At 38.2% G+C, this 17,842-nt stretch overlaps 2 protein-coding genes across 2 annotated transcripts in view; one reads left to right on the forward strand and one right to left on the reverse strand.

Annotated features, from left to right (window-relative positions):
- The window catches only part of ASPA (aspartoacylase), a 30,588-nt gene extending 21,958 nt beyond the window's left edge, over nt 1-8,630 (reverse strand). The window contains exons 1-3 of the mRNA XM_037810257.1: nt 8,261-8,630; nt 4,864-5,059; nt 3,253-3,346 (exon numbers count right to left, since the gene is read on the reverse strand). Of these exons, the coding sequence (XP_037666185.1) occupies nt 3,253-3,346; nt 4,864-5,059; nt 8,261-8,496 (526 nt within the window). The 5' untranslated portion in view covers nt 8,497-8,630. The remainder of the gene's footprint in view (nt 1-3,252; nt 3,347-4,863; nt 5,060-8,260) is intronic.
- A 7,778-nt stretch (nt 8,631-16,408) lies between these two features.
- The window catches only part of SPATA22 (spermatogenesis associated 22), a 38,669-nt gene continuing 37,235 nt past the window's right edge, over nt 16,409-17,842 (forward strand). Inside the window, exon 1 of the mRNA XM_037809656.1 lies at nt 16,409-16,451. Within this exon, the coding sequence (XP_037665584.1) occupies nt 16,409-16,451 (43 nt within the window). The remainder of the gene's footprint in view (nt 16,452-17,842) is intronic.

Here is a 17,842-nt window from a genome sequence, read left to right on the forward strand (position 1 = left end):
CACCCAGGAAAGAGACTGGAATAGAGGAAAAGATAATGTCTCTCTGAGAGGGTGTTTGAGGATGTGTGACTGCATGGTGGAAATGACCAGATTGTAAAGGTGAGTTCGCAGTCCATCAACTGACAGGGCAAACAAAGGAAAGGATGACAAATACAAGTTTATGAGAGATTCTACGCCAAGCAGGTGCTAAGAGGAGTGTTGGGAGTAGATTCTACATGAGTCTTTTGCATTTCTGCATGTTTTGAGAGCAAGGCACTGACTGTCCTTTGTTCCAGACTGTCTTTTCAAGGATGTTTGTATTAGTTTTGTGTTTTCTACCAGCACTCACAAAACAGTGGCAGGCTATCTCATTAGCTTGCTAGTAGGGTAAAATCTCAAGACAGCTCTTGACAAGGAGAAAGCCAAAAAGCAGCCTGGGTCAGAACTAAGGGCCCCAGTCTGTATCCAGAAGTTAGGAATTGAGGACAGATGATGATTATTGAATCATTATATAGAGATTACTTTTTACTCTATTAGAGTAGATAGAGGAAAACACCTGAAGCCTAAATGGTAATTCAGCTGCCTTGATCTCTGATAATGTTGTATAGCCTTTATCTTGTGCCCTTGTGATTGTAAAAACCTTGTGACTAACCTTCACCTGTACCCATTTTTCCAGTTTTTCGACTTCAAAGTCTCATGACCACTAAAGACAGCCCCTAATGCTTATTAATGAAGGGTCTTGGGTCAGCCCAGAACTAACCCATCCCAAGTCCAAAGTAATCTTGATAACGGAAGCTGGATCTAACCAAAATGGGCCCGCCTGACATGCACAGTAGCTTAGACTTTAACATACAAGTCACCTATACTGCATTATAATACTAAAATTCATGCCCATCATCATATTAAGGTTGCCATTTTCTTACGTACATTCTGTTACTAAGCATATAATCAATCTGCGCATGCTTAACATTAGATCACCACTAATTACATCATCTGGAGACATTGTACTCATTATCCTAAAGCCTGTCCATCTTTTTTTATTTTGTTTTTTTTTTTGTTTTTTAATCTTCATTTTATTGAGATATATTCACATACCACACAGTCATACAAAACAAATCGTACATTCGATTGTTCACAGTACCATTACATAGTTGTACATTCTTCACCTAAATCAATCCCTGACACCTTCATTACCACACACACACAAATAACAAGAATAATAATTAAAGTGAAAAAGAGCAATTGAAGTAAAAAAGAACACTGTCTGTTTGTTTGTTTGTTTCCTTCCCCTATTTTTCTACTCATCCATCCATAAACTAGACAAAGTGGAGTATGGTCCTTATGGCTTTCCCAATCCCATTGTCACCCCTCATAAGCTACATTTTTATACAACTGTCTTCGAGATTCATGGGTTCTGGGTTGTAGTTTGATAGCTTCAGGTATCTACCACCAGCAACCCCAATTCTTTTGAACCTAAAAAGGGTTGTCTAAATTGTGTGTAAGAGTGCCCACCAGAGTGACCTCTTGGCTCCTTTTGGAATCTCTCTGCCACTGAAGCTTATTTCATTTCCTTTCACATCCCCCTTTTGGTCAAGAAGATGTTCTCCATCCCATGATGCCAGGTCTACATTCCTCCCCGGGAGTCATATTCCACGTTGCCAGGGAGATTCACTCCCCTGGGTGTCTGATCCCACGTAGGGGGGAGGGCAGTGATTTCACCTTTCAAGTTGGCTTAGCTAGAGAGAGAGCCTGCCCATCTTTTGACGCTAGAAAACTATCATAATTACTGCAGTTTGGGGAGACATTTCAGACCAATAGGACATCTGTTCTCCTGCTTCATGCCTAGCAATAAAATTCTTTCTCTTTTTGAAATTCCGGTGCCTCAGGAATTGGTCATTTGCTTGCATCAGGCAAAAGAATCCACTGCCTTCGTCCAGTAACAAGTCCACTGGGACCACAAGCACTTTGGAGAAACAGGATCACTGCTTTTCTGGCCTAACCAAACATGACTACTTTGAATAAACTCGTGAATGTACATAAAACCAAAGTTAGATGGCCAATATTTTATATGTAGTCATAGATAGAGGAACTGCATGATATTGAACAGATGTATTTGTAGTTGTCTGTGTGGGATATATGATTAAAACTGTGATTTATAAGTTTGAATTGTGTACTCACCAGAAATTTCAACTAATATTTATTAAATACACATTATTAGGCTGCGGAAGAGGTAGGGGACAGAGAACACTAAGAAACATGGAGATCACGGAGTAGAGGGGATAACAGAGTTGCTTTTGTATATGATGTTCCTTTTGCTTCAAAGTGTTGTTTGAGGACCAGGGCTGGCCCACCAACTGTTTGTTAGCAGTTCCAGGAGAGATAAGTACAGAAAATGAAAATGTTTAGAAACTTTTATAGTAATATGACATTGTTGCAACATCCAAGCATGTGACCATTTCTCTTGTAATTAATTTTTCAACATATTTTTCAAAAGTATTATAGTTTCTACAGTGGGTTAGAAAAAAACAAAGGTCCTTCACCATCGATAATTTAGAAGAACTGGTGCAGAATACTGTTGCCTACCCCCATCCCACCCCAACTTTTGCCTAGTTACCTTCTTGTTGTTTCTCAGATTTAAGCATATAGGCTACTTTCTTTGGACCTTTTCTGACTTTTCACGGCTGGGTTAGTTGCTTTTCATCTGGGCTCTTCCAGGTCCTCTGCACTTACCCTGACTGTAGTATTTATCACTCTATACCGTTATTACCTGATTACTTGTCTATTTTCTCATCAGATACTAAGCTCTTTGAGGACAGATTCTATGTCTTATTCATTATCTCTCAGCACCTATCATACTGTTTGTCTCTACTAGGTACATGATAAGTATTTCTTGATATACAAATTATAATACAATGTAATCAGAGAAATTTGTAGAATAATTAATTCTTTCTGGAGTAGGGTTCAGGGAAGGCTCTACAGGAGGTGGCATTTGAACCTGGCTGTAAGGATGAGAAGAATTCTGCTAGAGTAATTTAGAGGAACCAAGCATTATAGCAAAGGAAACAATATGAACAAAACAGAAGGCTGCTCAATGAAATTGAGGAAGTTTGATATAGAGTGCTTGCCTGCCTGGGGTTAATTTGCTTGTTACTTGACAATTAGAAGCTATAATGATATGCAAGTGGCTATAAATGTTCTTTAAAAATAGTTTTCTTGGAATTTAAGCCATAATATATTTTGTTCAGTTATGACAATGGGAAAAATAAGACTTACCAACTGGATATTTGGCTATGGAACGAGTAGTTGCATATTGGAGGGAAGGATGCTCAGTAAGATAAACATAGCAAGGCAATGGAGCCAAAGAAGTCTGAAAAGAAATTAAAACATCTTTCTTATTGTGTAAAGTCCATATGTTTTGTTCTCTTTGCTACTACAGACTCAATAGCTTTGCATATGTTTTACATCATCAATTAAGATTGGTAAGACAGTTCTAGGAAACATACTCTAAAACCATACGTTATTTTATAGCTTTGAAAACATATAAATTCATTACAGCTAAAATCAAATTTATACAGAGCTTTTTGGGTGAAATGTACACTTAGCAATTCTCTAGAAACATGACAAAAGGACATTAAATCAATTTTCCTTCTGAATGGATTTGGTTATTTTTGTTTTCCCCACTGATTACACCTACTATATAGCTAACTGGTTGTCTTTTTAAGAATTCTATTTCTACCCCAGTGGTCTAGGTCTCTACAGACGCTAGGTGGAAAGCCCCCGCCCCCCCTTAAATGAAGGAGAACTCAAGCCAGGCCTCTCAGTTTTGATAATCAAATGAATTTCAGCCTTGCTGTTTCTGTGTCTGGCAATCAAAGCATTGAGCTCTCTCTTTAATGAGCAACAAAGAAGAGCTTCATTATGATTTCCTACCAGAACTACTATCTAGTTACCGTCAAAAACTTGGGGGAAACAAAAATAATAGCTAACCTTTACTATCTGCTAAGAGCTTTAAATACTTTATCTCATTTAAATACTTTACCTCATTTAAGGCTTTTAAACAGCCATATGGGGGTAAGTAAAGTTATTACGTCAATTTTTATAAAATGAGGTTTTGGGAGTTGAGTATCTTATCTAAGGTTAGTGAATGAGAAAATTAGGATTTAAACTGGTCCTCCTGGGTTCATGGGTCAAACTCTTTCCACTAAATAACACTGCATCTTAGGAAGGAAGGGCATCCATGTACAGAAATAAACATATAATTCATTAATTGTGTTTTTGCTTGGTTATTTTCTAGCAATTTTTCTCTGGCTGTAGATTAGTCACTGGACTGCTGAATCTTTCGTCTTGTAGATTTCTGAGCCTTAAAAGGACTATGAAGTACTGAAAGATCAGATGCGTGTTGAGGTATCTGAATAAAATGAGGTTCCAAGGGCAGGACTAAAGGAACCAATCTTTTATCACTGGGCTTTAGTCAACTTAAATGACTATTTCTTGAACATCCTAAAACTATGTAATTGAACTACTTTAACCACAATATTTTAAATTTTAATAGTAGTTTTACTTGTTTTTATCAAACAGCACATAATTTGGTTTAGATAAAAGACTTATAATTTTATAGATACATGGATCTACAAGCATTTTATTATTTTATTCCTAGCATATATTATTCCTAGCATACATTCTTTTACTCATTCCCTCCCCATTCTCCTGCCTCTCACCATTCCCCCAATATTATTGAACACCCCGCCCCCCAGCCTGGCTGTGAAGCAGATTCCATCTCTCTTGGGCCCTCCTTCCTGAACCTTTTCTGGTTGCTTCACATCTATAATTGACATAAAAGTTCAGGTCCTTTGCCAACTTATAAATTAATAACATTGACATTACCTTAATATAATGAAACATCTGAATTAAAAAGTCATTCTTGGAATCTTCAAGAATAAGAGTGCACCCCATGTTAGAAGTAGTGTTGTGAAGGTCAAAAATAATGTCACAGGAATCTTCACTGTCTTTTGGACCAAATAAATGATTTATTTCTTGAGCCCTTCTTACTTCATACGGCAAATCCTTTGACATTTTTTTGCTGTTAATGGCAGAAGGAAAAAGATTAACAACACATGAGACTAAGATAACAAAAAACACAGCGCACAAGGAACTGATTGCTAAAACTTTAATATGAAAAGTCAGTGAGGGAAGTGGAAATTTATCTTAAAATTCTATAGTGAAAAACTACATTTTTCTCCATTTGATTCCCTATAACTAATGTTGCAGTGGCATGATGGCAAAATATGAGCTTGTTGATGTGACTGGTAACAGGGTAGGGTGTTTAAAACAGAATTTTACTTCAACCTTGGACAAAATTTATCTAATAATTTGATAAACAGTTTCTGGGCACCTTATTATGGTGCATTGGGCTACTTATTATGGGAATAGGACACCACAAGCACCTATATATATTTTTTTGCATTCTAGCTAATTTTAGTGCACAAAATAGTCCAATTTAGGTGCCCGTACCATCTGATTAATTAGGGATTCTTAACTGAGGACCAGGAACCACTAGTGGTCCAGGGACAAGCTTTATGGACAAGAGTCCATACATCTTCTGAAATACATATATGTAGTTTTCTGGGATAAGGGTTCTTAGTTTTCCTTGAATTCTCAAATAGATCTCTACTCCCTTCTGGCATCAGCCCCCCTCCCCCATCCCCCCACAAAGGTAGGCATGCATTTTTCTTGCTGTACATAACGATGGTTTAAATTTATTTTTCCTCATTAAACCACTCCACTGAAGTTCTCTATAATTTCATACCCTGAATATTTTTGTAATATCATCAAGAAATTTAAAATTTGCACCTGGGTAATTCCTGCCTGGAATATAATAAGGAAAGTGGAGCAGCCATTTTGTGACTATGAGGCAAAACCTTGAGGACAAAGCTACATGCTAAGGATGGTGCAGCGGGAAGTTAGAGGAGCCTGCGACTTTGATGATATCTCATCTCCGAACGTATTACTTGTGAAAAAGAAATCCCGGTCTGTCTAAGCCATTGTTTTTTGTTACATGCAACCAAACACAATTTCCAATGGATATATATGCATTTTAAAAGTTAATTCATGAAACAACCCCATGAGGTCTTCCCCAACCAACCTGCTTCTTTATCATTCTCCCTCAAGTTAGTAAATGGCACCACAGCCCACCCAGTTGCTCAGAGTCAAGGACTGAAGTCTTGAGAGATAATGGAATGTTCAAGTTTTTATGTTTCAGTCCAGGCCCTGCTGGAAGAGTTCTAAAGGATGAGGGACTGGAACAATAGGCAGGGACAAGATCCTGAAGGTCCCTGGCAGCTATACTAAGTTGCTTAGATTTATTGTGGATGGGAGATTTTTGAAGAATTTTCATCAGAGAGAGATGCGATAAGATTTGCAAGTTAGCCTGATCCCTCTGGCGATCAAATGGAGAAAGGATGGGAGGAACAACTGAAGTAAGCTAGACACGGGGAGATTCTTCAGGAGGCTATTATAACTGTCCACAGAAGAAGTAAACTAAGGTAGTGGAAATGGAGAGAGACTATATTTGAGAAACACTTGTAAGGAATAACTAGGAGGACTTAGTGACGCATTGGACATGGGGGATGAAGAACCCTGAAGGTTCTAAGATGATTTCCATAGGAGATTTGGTCATTAAAGGTGTCATCACCAAGTTTGAGGGAGGGAGGGAGGGAGGTTGGGAGAATAGTTATTAGTTTATCTGACTGATAAATTTTCATATTCACCGCAAGAGACAGAGTCTCCATCCAGAGCCTCTGGATAGTGTTTAAGGGCAAGAAGCAGAAGGCTAATTTAATTTAAAAGACTGCTCTCACTGAGCTGCATATTAGTGGGAGGTTATAATAAGAAAACTCACACTAGTCCATTTCAGAGTTATCTGAGAAGTTAACATGCCAACTAAAAGTGCTGAGCTGCAACAAATTCCTACTTGAAATATGAGTTAGTTAATACTTATTTTAGGTGAATAGATAAACATTAATTGTGTTAACATAACCTCAGTCATGAAGATAAAATATTACTGAAATTAAAATTTATGCTAGTAAAAATATAATTTGATATACAAAGTATGACTAATACATAATTGCCCTGGAAAATATCTATTTCATAAGATGAGCCATATTTATACTAAAAGTAGTAACTATCTTTTGATCTGTAGTGAGACTAAATCTAACTAATTTTCTAGAATTAAATGAGCATTTATCAGAAAATGAATACATAAAGTGGAGCTGCATTAGTTGTGCCTGGGTGTGTCTTATATCTTAGCTAATTGTCTACCAACTCCTTGAGGGTAGAAACCATCTCTTACATAGTTTTGTACTTCCCACAGTACCTGTCCTGAGAAAAGTAGGTATTTATCTAAAAATATGATTAAAGAAAGGACAGAGGGGGTATAAAAAATACTTAGAGGTGTATATACATGTATATACATACATGTAAACATATATACATATGTTATGCACATACATTTATATACGTATAATATACATATATATAGTCATATAGATAAGGTTATATCATGCTATACACAAAGGTAAAAGTAGTTCATGAGGACATATCTAGAGTGTTATGACTGCGTGCATTGCTTATGAAATTTTATAAATGAGCTACAATTTAAAAATGCAGGTAATTCAGGAGAAATGCCTTTTCCCCTCATTATTCCCATCTATGTCAATACATCACTGAAGGTAAGTACGTCTACCCTTTAGGTCACAGAGCAGTCTGATATTATTCGATGATGGGCATTTATTCACTATTTCATTTAATAACAATTAATTGAAACATCATAATTTTCTAAACTACAACTTTGATAAGCACTAATGTAAACAGTTGCAGGAAAAAATAGTAATGAATTATCGAGAAAGCTAACAAACTTTTACACAAGCATAGTGGTCAAACATAATTTAATGCAAAGAATTATTAAATTTGTTTACTTAAAGATATAATTTAAAAATTAAAAAAACTTTGTTATTTATTGTTGATCTACAAAGAACGCATTTAAAAGAAAATCAGTTACGAATGGACTGGCATTTTCAAAATTTCATACGAAAGCGTGTGAATGCCCAGTTTAGATAACTATGTAATTCATAAGAGCATGATTAAAAGTGAAAGTGATCTTATTTACAATAGCAACAGTATGTATGGATATGAATATTTAGAGTATTCATATGCATATGTGTCCTCTCATACATAACACTTTTCATACACACACACGCACATACAACACAAAACATGGTCTTACCCAAGATTTTCAAGGTCAAAAACTCGATTCAGGTCACAGTCAATATATCTGGTACACTTCTTCACTGCTCTTGGGTTAGTAATAAACGGTTTTACCTCCAGCCCTGTTCTCTGAATCTCAGTGCCATTCTCTAGCCAGTGCTTAACTAGAAATACTCCTGTTAGCTCATTCCCGTGAGTTCCTCCAAAGATAGCAACCTTTTTTATAGGATCTTCAGCAATGTGACAAGAGGTCATTTTACCAAGTAGCTTTATTCGATTTCTGCAATTTAGAAGAGAAGAGATAAAAGAAAACTTAATTTCTGAAGAAAAGTTTAGAAATCTAAATCTAAGAGTCTTTAATCAAAGTGCAAAGTACAAAGTTCCCTTGAGTGGAGTGTATTTTAATTCTGTTACAAGTTCTGAGTCCTGTTTATTATATGGACACTCCTTTCTTTAGCCCTGCCTCTTACCATATTTGGATTTCAATATGCAAAGATCAACTAGAGATACAGCTGTTTAGCTTAACTTCTAACTCCCTCATATGGTCAGTAGTTCTAAATACAGTAATAAATTAGCATCTGTTTTAGTTTGCTAAAACTGCTGAAATGCAATATACCAGAAATGGGCTGGCTTTTAACAATGGAAATTTATACCCACAGGAATGGATTAGTTTTAAGAACATGATCTTATGGGGTCCACAACAGCTTTAAACCAGCACACTCCACTCTCTGGACCCCAAAAAGACATGTTCTTTCCATATGCAAAATACATGTATTCCATCACAATATCCCAAAAGGCAATCATTTCAGTGACAATATTAAGACCAATGTCTCATTAAAATCAGTGATAGGTTTGGTCTGTTCTGTGGACCTGTGAAACTTGTTCTAAGTTACCTGCTTCCAATATACAAAGGAGGGACAGTCATAGAGTAAACATTCTCATTGCCATAGGGAGAAATTGGAAGGAAAACAGGGGTCATGGGTTCTAAACAGTTCTGAAACCCCACAGAGCACAGTCCATTAGATTTCAAGTTCTGACAGTCATCTATAGAATGACGTTTTTGTCCTTGGGGTTTTATGGAGCAACGGCTCCACCCTTTGCAAGTACTTGCACAGCTGCCATGCTCTCCCCAAACACTGGGGTAAAGACTCCAATATTTCCAAACATTGGGGTGATGGCCAGTCTCTCGGATCCATCCTTCTCAAACACTGGGGTGGTGGATGGACTCTCTGCAATCTCAGAACAGTGAGGTGGTGGCCAGACTCTCCCCAATGCCTGGAGAATGTGCTCCAGCCTCTCTGAAGCCTGGGACAGTAGCACTCTTCTTGAACATGGGCACGGCCAAGCTCTCCACAATTTCCCAGGTGTCCGAGAATCCTGGGGGTAGTAATACTCTTCCAGAACAAAGGGTGGGAGGCCCGCCTTCTGCAAGCTCTGGGGGGGCATACTCACTCTTTCCACATACATGGGTGGGCCTCCTCTCTTGGCCCCAAGGTGTCTTTGCTCCAGACCTCAGCTTCCACAGTTCTGCCCTTGAAGTCATTTTTCCTTCAGTCTGTCCCTTTGCTGTCCCTTTTAGTCCAGACTGGCAGTGGTTCTGTTCACACAGATCTTGCAAAAAACTTATTGGTGTCTCATGCAGTACACAGGGGTCACAACCATCAGACAGTAAGACCTTCCACAGATCCTTCCTGAATAACTGCATTTCTAATCCTGACTTGTGCTGAAATGGCTGAATGTTTCCATGTTCAGTTAAACTCTCCTTGGACTCGCTTTCCTGAAGCTCTGAATTTTCCAAACCATCAGTTTCTACTTTCTTTGTACCCAGGAGTTCAGTTCTCAGCTTATCCCTTTCCTCTTGCATTTTACTTTAAGCTGCAAAGAGAAGCCAAGGTTGCACTTTCCACAATTACTTTGGAAATCTCAACTAAATATCTGAGTTTGTCACTTCCAAATTCTGCTTTCCATTCGATATTAGGACTCAATTTTGCTAATTTTTCTGCCACTTTAAAACAAGGATCACCTTTCCTCCAGTTTGCAATGACATATTCATCATTTCTGTCCAAGGCTTCCTCAGAAGTACCTTAGCATCCATATTTCTACAAACAGTCTCTTCAAAGCAATCTAGGCCTTTTCTCAAGCACTTCACAATTCTTCCAGAATCTTTCCCTTACCCATATATAAAGCCATTCCAGAATTTTTGTTTTTTGCATCTCAGTCCCCCATTCTTTTGGTACCAAAATCTGTTTTAGTTTATTAAAACTGCTGAAATGCAATATACCAGATATGGGCTGGCTTTTAACAATGGGAATTTATTAGTTTATAAGCTTGCAGTTCTGAGACCATGAAAATGTCCAAATGTAGGCATCATCAAGACCATACCTTCTTCCTGAAGAAAGGCTGTTGGTGATCTGGACTCCCCTGTCACATGGCAAGGAACATGGCAATGTCAGCTGGTTTCTCCCTTCTCTTCCAGGTTTTATTGCTTCCAGCATCTGGCTTCAGCGGCTTCTTCTTTGTTTCTGTGGCTTTCTCTCTGTGTTGTGTGTGTGTCCTTTTCTCTTAGCTTCTGTTCTTTCTCTCTATTTCATTGTCTCATAAAGGTCTTTAGAAGGAGGATTAAGTAGGGGCATGCCTAAACTGAAATAACCTAATCAAAAGGTTCTCCCCACAATAGGTTTACACCCACAAGAATGGATTAGCTTTAAGACCATGATCTTCTGGGGTCCGTAACAGCTTCAAACCAGCACAGCATTTTATACTAATACAGATATCCCTTCAGCTAGAATGTCATCTAATGGTCCTTAATGATTATTGGTAATAATAAAAATAGTTTATACATTTCTAATTCCAAAAAATATAAAGAAGTGGCCCATATATGTGCATGTCATTGTTCAATATTTGTATTGCCACTGGCATTTAAAAATTTCTTTGAAATGAGTACAGACATTTTTCATCATCTAAGGGAATTGAATCTCATCTCTATAAACAGCCAAAGGCAGATCCTCAGAGGCCTCCTGTTGAGCCAATACCCTTTCTTTCAGAATGCTTTTTCATGGTTAGAGACACAAGGACCAAATAAATGATCATGGGTGCTTAAAAAGCAACTTCAAACATTCTTTAATTTCTTTCTCATGGAGTTTTTGGTAATTCTGGGTCAATATTATTAGGAAACTTCTTCACTTTTTGCATAAATAATAAAGGAAAAGCAACTGTTAGTAGTTTTCAAGTCTTTGCATTGCCTTAAAATGTCTTGGAACATACCATCTACACTGACCACATTATATGGGTTTGTATAGACATGGCCTAACATACTGGCAGTGGAGACTCTTTTCCAGAATGTGCTACACAAGAGGGGTCTTATTAGGAGAAACTATCCAGAACACTAAGATGATTACATCCCTTTGGAGAAATGACTCTGAGTCAAATCTGATTTGATTTCATGCCCATTCCAGAAAGCCATATATGTTCAGTACTAGAAATAGTATGTGCTAACAACACTAGGTTGTTTGAAAAAGGTAAAAGAGTATCTCATTACAATTACAGAGTAGTTTAATTCATAATGTTTTCTCACATACATTGTCTTAGTTTATTCATACATCCACTTTGTGAGAGGGGTGAGCTAGATATTAGCATACCCTTGTAACAATAAAGAAAGAGAAGTTAAGTAACTCGATTAAGGATCTGCAGCTACCCAGAAGCAGAACTAGGCCTGGGACCCAGGTTTTCTGACACAAAGTCTAGTGTTTTTCACAAGACAATCAGATGTCTCCCTATTATTTTTGGCCCTCCCTAAAGTTCTAGTTTTTCCCTTTCTGAATCTCCATGAACAGTCACTACAGTTTACTCAGGAAATAAACATACAAAGAAAATACCTGATGGAAACATGAAATGTAAATGCTTCATATCTAATAAATCAATTTCTATGTTCTTAAGAGATTAAAATGCAGACACAGAGAAAGTAAATTAAGAAAATCTAAATTTGCACATTAATGCCCAATCTAAGAGGAAGCCCCTATAGTCTTTGATTTTCTACCCACATCAATGTACACTAAACACTTCAGTCAATGTAAAGATTATGGAAACACAGGTGAACAAAAACAGATGATAGTTATTTTGTTTACTTACTCTGGTTTTAGGAACAGTAACTATGGTGAATTATTAACACTTCGTTACATCTTGTTTCTTTTCTGCCAATTTGTGGTTAGTTCTGTCCTTTGCCTTAGTCTTTCTGGAAATGCTGCTTCAGCTATTTACTAGTAGCTGGCACAAATGACTTGCATTCTGAGGCTTGTTTTATGGAATTTTAACAGATCAGCACTTTGAAGCACATTTACCATTCATAAATAAAATTTCTCTTACATGTCAGAATGAATAACTTTTTTGAGAGTTAATGAATTGCAGTAATCCTATCCTATACTTACCTTGTTTATTGTGTTCAGAGTTTGTCTTCTGCGGAAAGTTTTATTAGAAAAAAACAGGAGAGAATTTCCTTAGAACTAGAGCAACAGAGGCTTTTCATACTCTTACACTAAGTTAACTCCCAAAAGATTTTTAACTCTTTGTTTCCCAAAGCACAATAAATTTTTGGGCCCCACAAAAACTACACATTTTTATTAGTCTAGTCCTTTATTGAGAGTTCAGAGAACCAAAAATACACAAAGTGAAACCCATTCTAGTTGTCACAATCTCACTATTAGGTTAAATATTTAATGTTTTGAAGTACTTAAGTAAGCCTAATAACTTCTAGCCGTACAAAATTGTTCTGTGGGAATGGAGGCACTTGATTTATCATAAAATAATGCAGCTTAAAGGGAGAGAAATTATTCCTTCATAGCTGTCAAATAGATGCCAAAAATTTTCTAGGAAACAGATGTAGGGTAGATTGTTTCCAAAATAGTATAGTGGTGGGGGGATAAGGAGATTTGCTTTGCAATACGATACATAATGTATATTATGCATAATATGGTTGCCAAGCAATCACATAATCAAACTACTTCCAGTACTTTAATTTTCTCCTCCCCCTATGAACCTACTGTTGAAGCCCATCTTGGTCAATTTCCTGGGTGTAAATAAATAAATGGTAACCAGAAGATGGAGATGGAGTAGATAAGTTTATAAACTGCTGGAAAAGATTCCATATTGCTCTTGTATGCATCCCTTAAATATGCTTAGATTTAATTTTTAAATGAATAGGGTATATTTTTCGGTGGTGGGGGGGAGGGTATCATATTTGTATGTTATCTATGCATGTATAAGGTCAAAATCTGCTTTCCTGGAGCATTTACTCATTTTTTTTTAAGTGTCCTTTCTGGAGCCATAATGAGTAAAAGTCTTTTTAGACATGTTATAGTCTGAAATTTTCTTTCCACATTGAAAGATGATCCTATTCCTTCAAAGCTTCTTCCTTAGTCTAGCATTCAAGGTTCTCTACCATGTGGTGTCAACCTACCTTTAATCGTATCCTAACACTCTTTGTCATTTAACCTAATGTCCAAAGAAACTGCTAATACATTTCATGATCTCACAGTCCTAGACCTCGACTGACAATGTCCTCTCCCTCTCTCAGCTCTCTCCACCTCTTCACTTCACCTCCCCCAGCCTTCAAATGGTCAGAAGATATGGTAACAAAACATGGTCTTTGAACTCAGACACAACTAGGTTAACAATACCGGGCCCACAGAAAGTACTCAATAATTGCCAGCTACTCTTACTAAATAAGAGCTAACATTTATCCAGCACTGTGTGCCAGAGACTGTCCAACTTCTCTTGTAATACCGTATGGCAATTTAGTAAATATTGCTGTTCCTGTTTTACTGAGCAGAGCAATGCAGGTTTAGAGAGGACCACGAGACAACAGTCTGGGTCACCATTTTGCTTCATCTGCCAGGGATCCCCCATCTCTGAGGCCCAAGTGGCCCTTCGGTCCCCCAAGCTCCTGCATCTCTGGCCCTGCCTCACGGAAAGCTCCGCTTTGCAGGGCTGTCATCTAAACCCAAGCCTCAGCTCTCCCCACCAGCCTCCTTGGGACTCTAATTCCCTGTCAGACATACAGTGGGACCCCCCAAAAAAAGACACCTATGACCTGGTGTTGATTCCTGTGGCCTTTGAGTCATTCTCTTCTAGGCATACTCCATGTTGCCACCAACATCTTAAAAAATGAAATCTAGAACCTAAGAAATGACCGTGCGGTGTGTGTAGCGGGTTGGATGACCAGCCCTTGGCACTATTTCCTGACCAAGCAGCGTAGAGGCGGGCTGTACAGATGTACCCTCGCCTCACTGGCCACTGGGACGGCCTCCTCCCTCCGGGCCAAACTCGAAAGAGACGGAACGCCATTCCTGTGTCGCGTACTTCACAGTGTGAGAATGCAAGGGAAGGCAGGTTATTGTTATTGTTCCTGGATGAGGGTGCAACTGTCTTTTTCTCCGACTCTGGCGTCCCTGAGGGTTACTCAGAGACGCCGCCACACCATCGCGCCACCGCACTGCCGCATTCCCCCAGCCTTCGCGCCAAGGCGGTGACTGTGCGACTGCGCGCTCGCTGGCGCGGGCTCCCGGTGCGCCTGCGCGGGTTCGAGGTGTCTGCGCACAGCCTGTTCGCGGTTTTTTTTTTCCTGAGGTGGGGAGGTCGGCGACGCCTGACTCGTCGGCTTCCGCGGCGGTTAGCCCAGGCGAGGCAACTCGAGGTTTAAAGTTGCGTGTCCTGTTGGCAGGGGGTCAAAAAGGGAAAGATTGTGTGTTGACCGAAGTTCCCAAACCGCCTAGGTCCGGAGAGGTTGTTGGACGAGACCACTGGGTCCTGACTGGAGCTTATTTTTTTTTTCCCGTGAGGGGCCACATTAGGCCCTACCGGGCCCCATCTGAGGCCACGATTTTTAGGAGATACTGTGTATGTGTGTGTGTGTGTGTGTGTGTGTGTCGTTTACAAATTGCGCAAATTTTTTGCACGTTGATGCCACCAACCACATTACTACCGCCATTCAGGTGGCACCTCCAGGGTCCCTGTGCCCAGGGTTGGTGGGTTCAGGGGGAGGATGTTGCACTTTTTTGTTTGTTTGCATGCTATTCTGAAAAAGGATAGCTTTCCTAAGTTGCTGCCTAGGTTATGAATTGCAGTTGGTATTTCGATTTCGAGAAAAAGTCGTATGACCTCTGTTGTGATCCCTAGAATGACACCTTCAGCATTGTCTAAAGGGCCTACTGTGTCCAGTTTCAAGTCCAAGATATGGGAAACAAAGCAGAGGCAGTTCCTGACCTCCGTGTGTCCGAAGTTTTATTTCTATAAATGATGTTTGGAAATTAGTGTTTACTTCATCTGATTTGCATTAATACTTAGTTGTGTTCATGTCTGTTGGCCTTATTGGATAGTGAATTTGGGAGCAGAAATTACCTTATTTAGGTTTGTATCTTGATTTTTCACCTAATAGGTAAGTTTGTTGAATCAAATTGGGATTGAAATATATTACGGGGCTAAAACATGGAAAAGTTGCAACAGAAATTATGTTGTAAAAGAAAAAAAAAAACAAAGAAAAAACTTGTTCCATCTGCTGAAGTTGTAGAAACCGAGTGGAAACTTATTACATTTATTCTGGATGTTAAGTGAGGCCTTAGTCTGGGGTGTATATAATCCAGGGGTCTGAAACTAATGAGCAAAGGTGATGGTCTGCACAGTGTTTTAATGTGTACATAGAGCATACTCTCACGTGGCTAGTTCAATCATTTATGTTTCTTTCCTGGCCTTTGTAAGCATATAAATTTGATAAGGCTATAGTGAATTTCCCTCTTTATAGATCTGATTCAGAATAAGTTTTATTGTGGGTCCTTGATTCTGAAATAAATTATGTAGAATGTTTAGAAACCCACATTGTTTAGGAAGCAAGGTTATAGCCACCCTAGTCCTGCCTTATTTTGAAAAGAGTTGGAAAAATGGGTTATGTTGTAAATTCTTACTCAGATAGTAAAGACCTCCCTAAAGTGTTTAAATTATCAGGTTTGAAAGTAGTTTAAAACCATAATTTTAGTAATTATGAGGCTGAGAATTTGATTTTATTGTTGATACAATATGAGTAACAAGTTTTTTTTTTCTTTGAAGTTATAGTCAAACAACTTCACGTAAATTTGGAGTGCTCAGGAGAAGAATTGTAGAGTTGGATATTGTAAAGGAAATGAAGAGAAATTTAAATGAAAAATCAACGCGAAGTACAGCAGGTATTGAACCAATTTTATTTTTAATTTTTTCTGTATTTTTATATATACTATATAAAGCTTGCATAATTTATAAATGGAGCATTTTGAAAGGAACTTTTGAAAAGATGGAACATCTAGTCCAGCCTTTTAGTTTTCAGGCCCAAAGAAATGAAATGGCTTATTCAAGGGAAAACATTTAGTGCAGGGGTAGGAGTAGAATCACTTTCTTGGATTTACTCTGGTGTTCTTTCTATAAACCCTAGGTGCTTTTAAGCTGAAAGCCAGGAAATAGATCTCTTTGTATTGGTGACTTACTCAAAATATTTCCAGAAGCACTTCCTAACAGCTTCCCCTACTATTTCTGCTTTCCCTATTTATTGGTATAAGAATAGAGGGCAAGAATGATGAGAAATAGGGTAATGGTAATAATGCACAATGAAGATATTAATGGCTATTATTTATGGTGTATATGTACTGTATTTTTGACACTTAATTGTACATATTAATTCATTTAATCCTTACACCAACTTTTGGAGGTAGGTATTATTATTATCATTCCTGTTTTCCAGATGAGAAGCTGAGGCACAGAGAGGTTAAATAAGCAATCACAGTCAGAAATTGAGCATATAAATCTAGCTCTAGAGTCCATGCTCTTAATCACTACACTATCCTCCCTCTCAGTGAATGACATGTTGGCTCAGAGAGTTTAAGGAAATTGCCCAAGTTTATAATTTAAAGTTGTGATTCAAACCCACTTTGAAGTCATAATTCAAACTTAGGCAGTCTGACTCCTGAGCTCACATCATTCTCCCAGCCTTTCATCAAGGAGCATAAGTGAAGATGGACCAGAACATGGTATAGTGGCAAGATATCTGAATTAGCTTTAGGAACCTTGGGTCCTAATCTAGATTCTTCCACTGACTTGCTCCATGGAAACTTTTGAACCTCTTTTCCTTTGAGTTCCTTTCTAGTTTTAAAGTTTATGAATTTTGATTTTTGGCCTGACTTGATACCCCAGGTCTCCCATCTGGGTTGGATGTTACTCTCTAGAGTATCCTCAAAGTAATCCACAGAACATTTGCATTACAGACACCTGGGATGCTTGTTAAAATTGCAGAATTTTGAGTTTCAGACAAAATGTGATGAAATAAATTCTGTGAGGAAGGGATTCAGGAGCCTGAACATTATGCAGAACTCCAGGTGGGTCTTAAGCAAACCCTAATGGGTATCCCACCATAGTCCAAAGAGAGATTAGGGTTTTGGAAGACATGGGAAAAGTTTAATTCTCTCTCATTTCCATTGTACTTGAGAGGTCCCCTCCAGTTGAGATGGTAATAGGCAAGCACAAAGGAGGGAAATAAGGAAAACAAAAAGTGGATTTGGAGAATGGAGGAAGAGAGGGAAATTACTAC

Source organism: Choloepus didactylus, chromosome 18, assembly GCF_015220235.1.
Source record: "Choloepus didactylus isolate mChoDid1 chromosome 18, mChoDid1.pri, whole genome shotgun sequence".
NCBI classification, from domain to species: domain Eukaryota; kingdom Metazoa; phylum Chordata; class Mammalia; order Pilosa; family Megalonychidae; genus Choloepus; species Choloepus didactylus.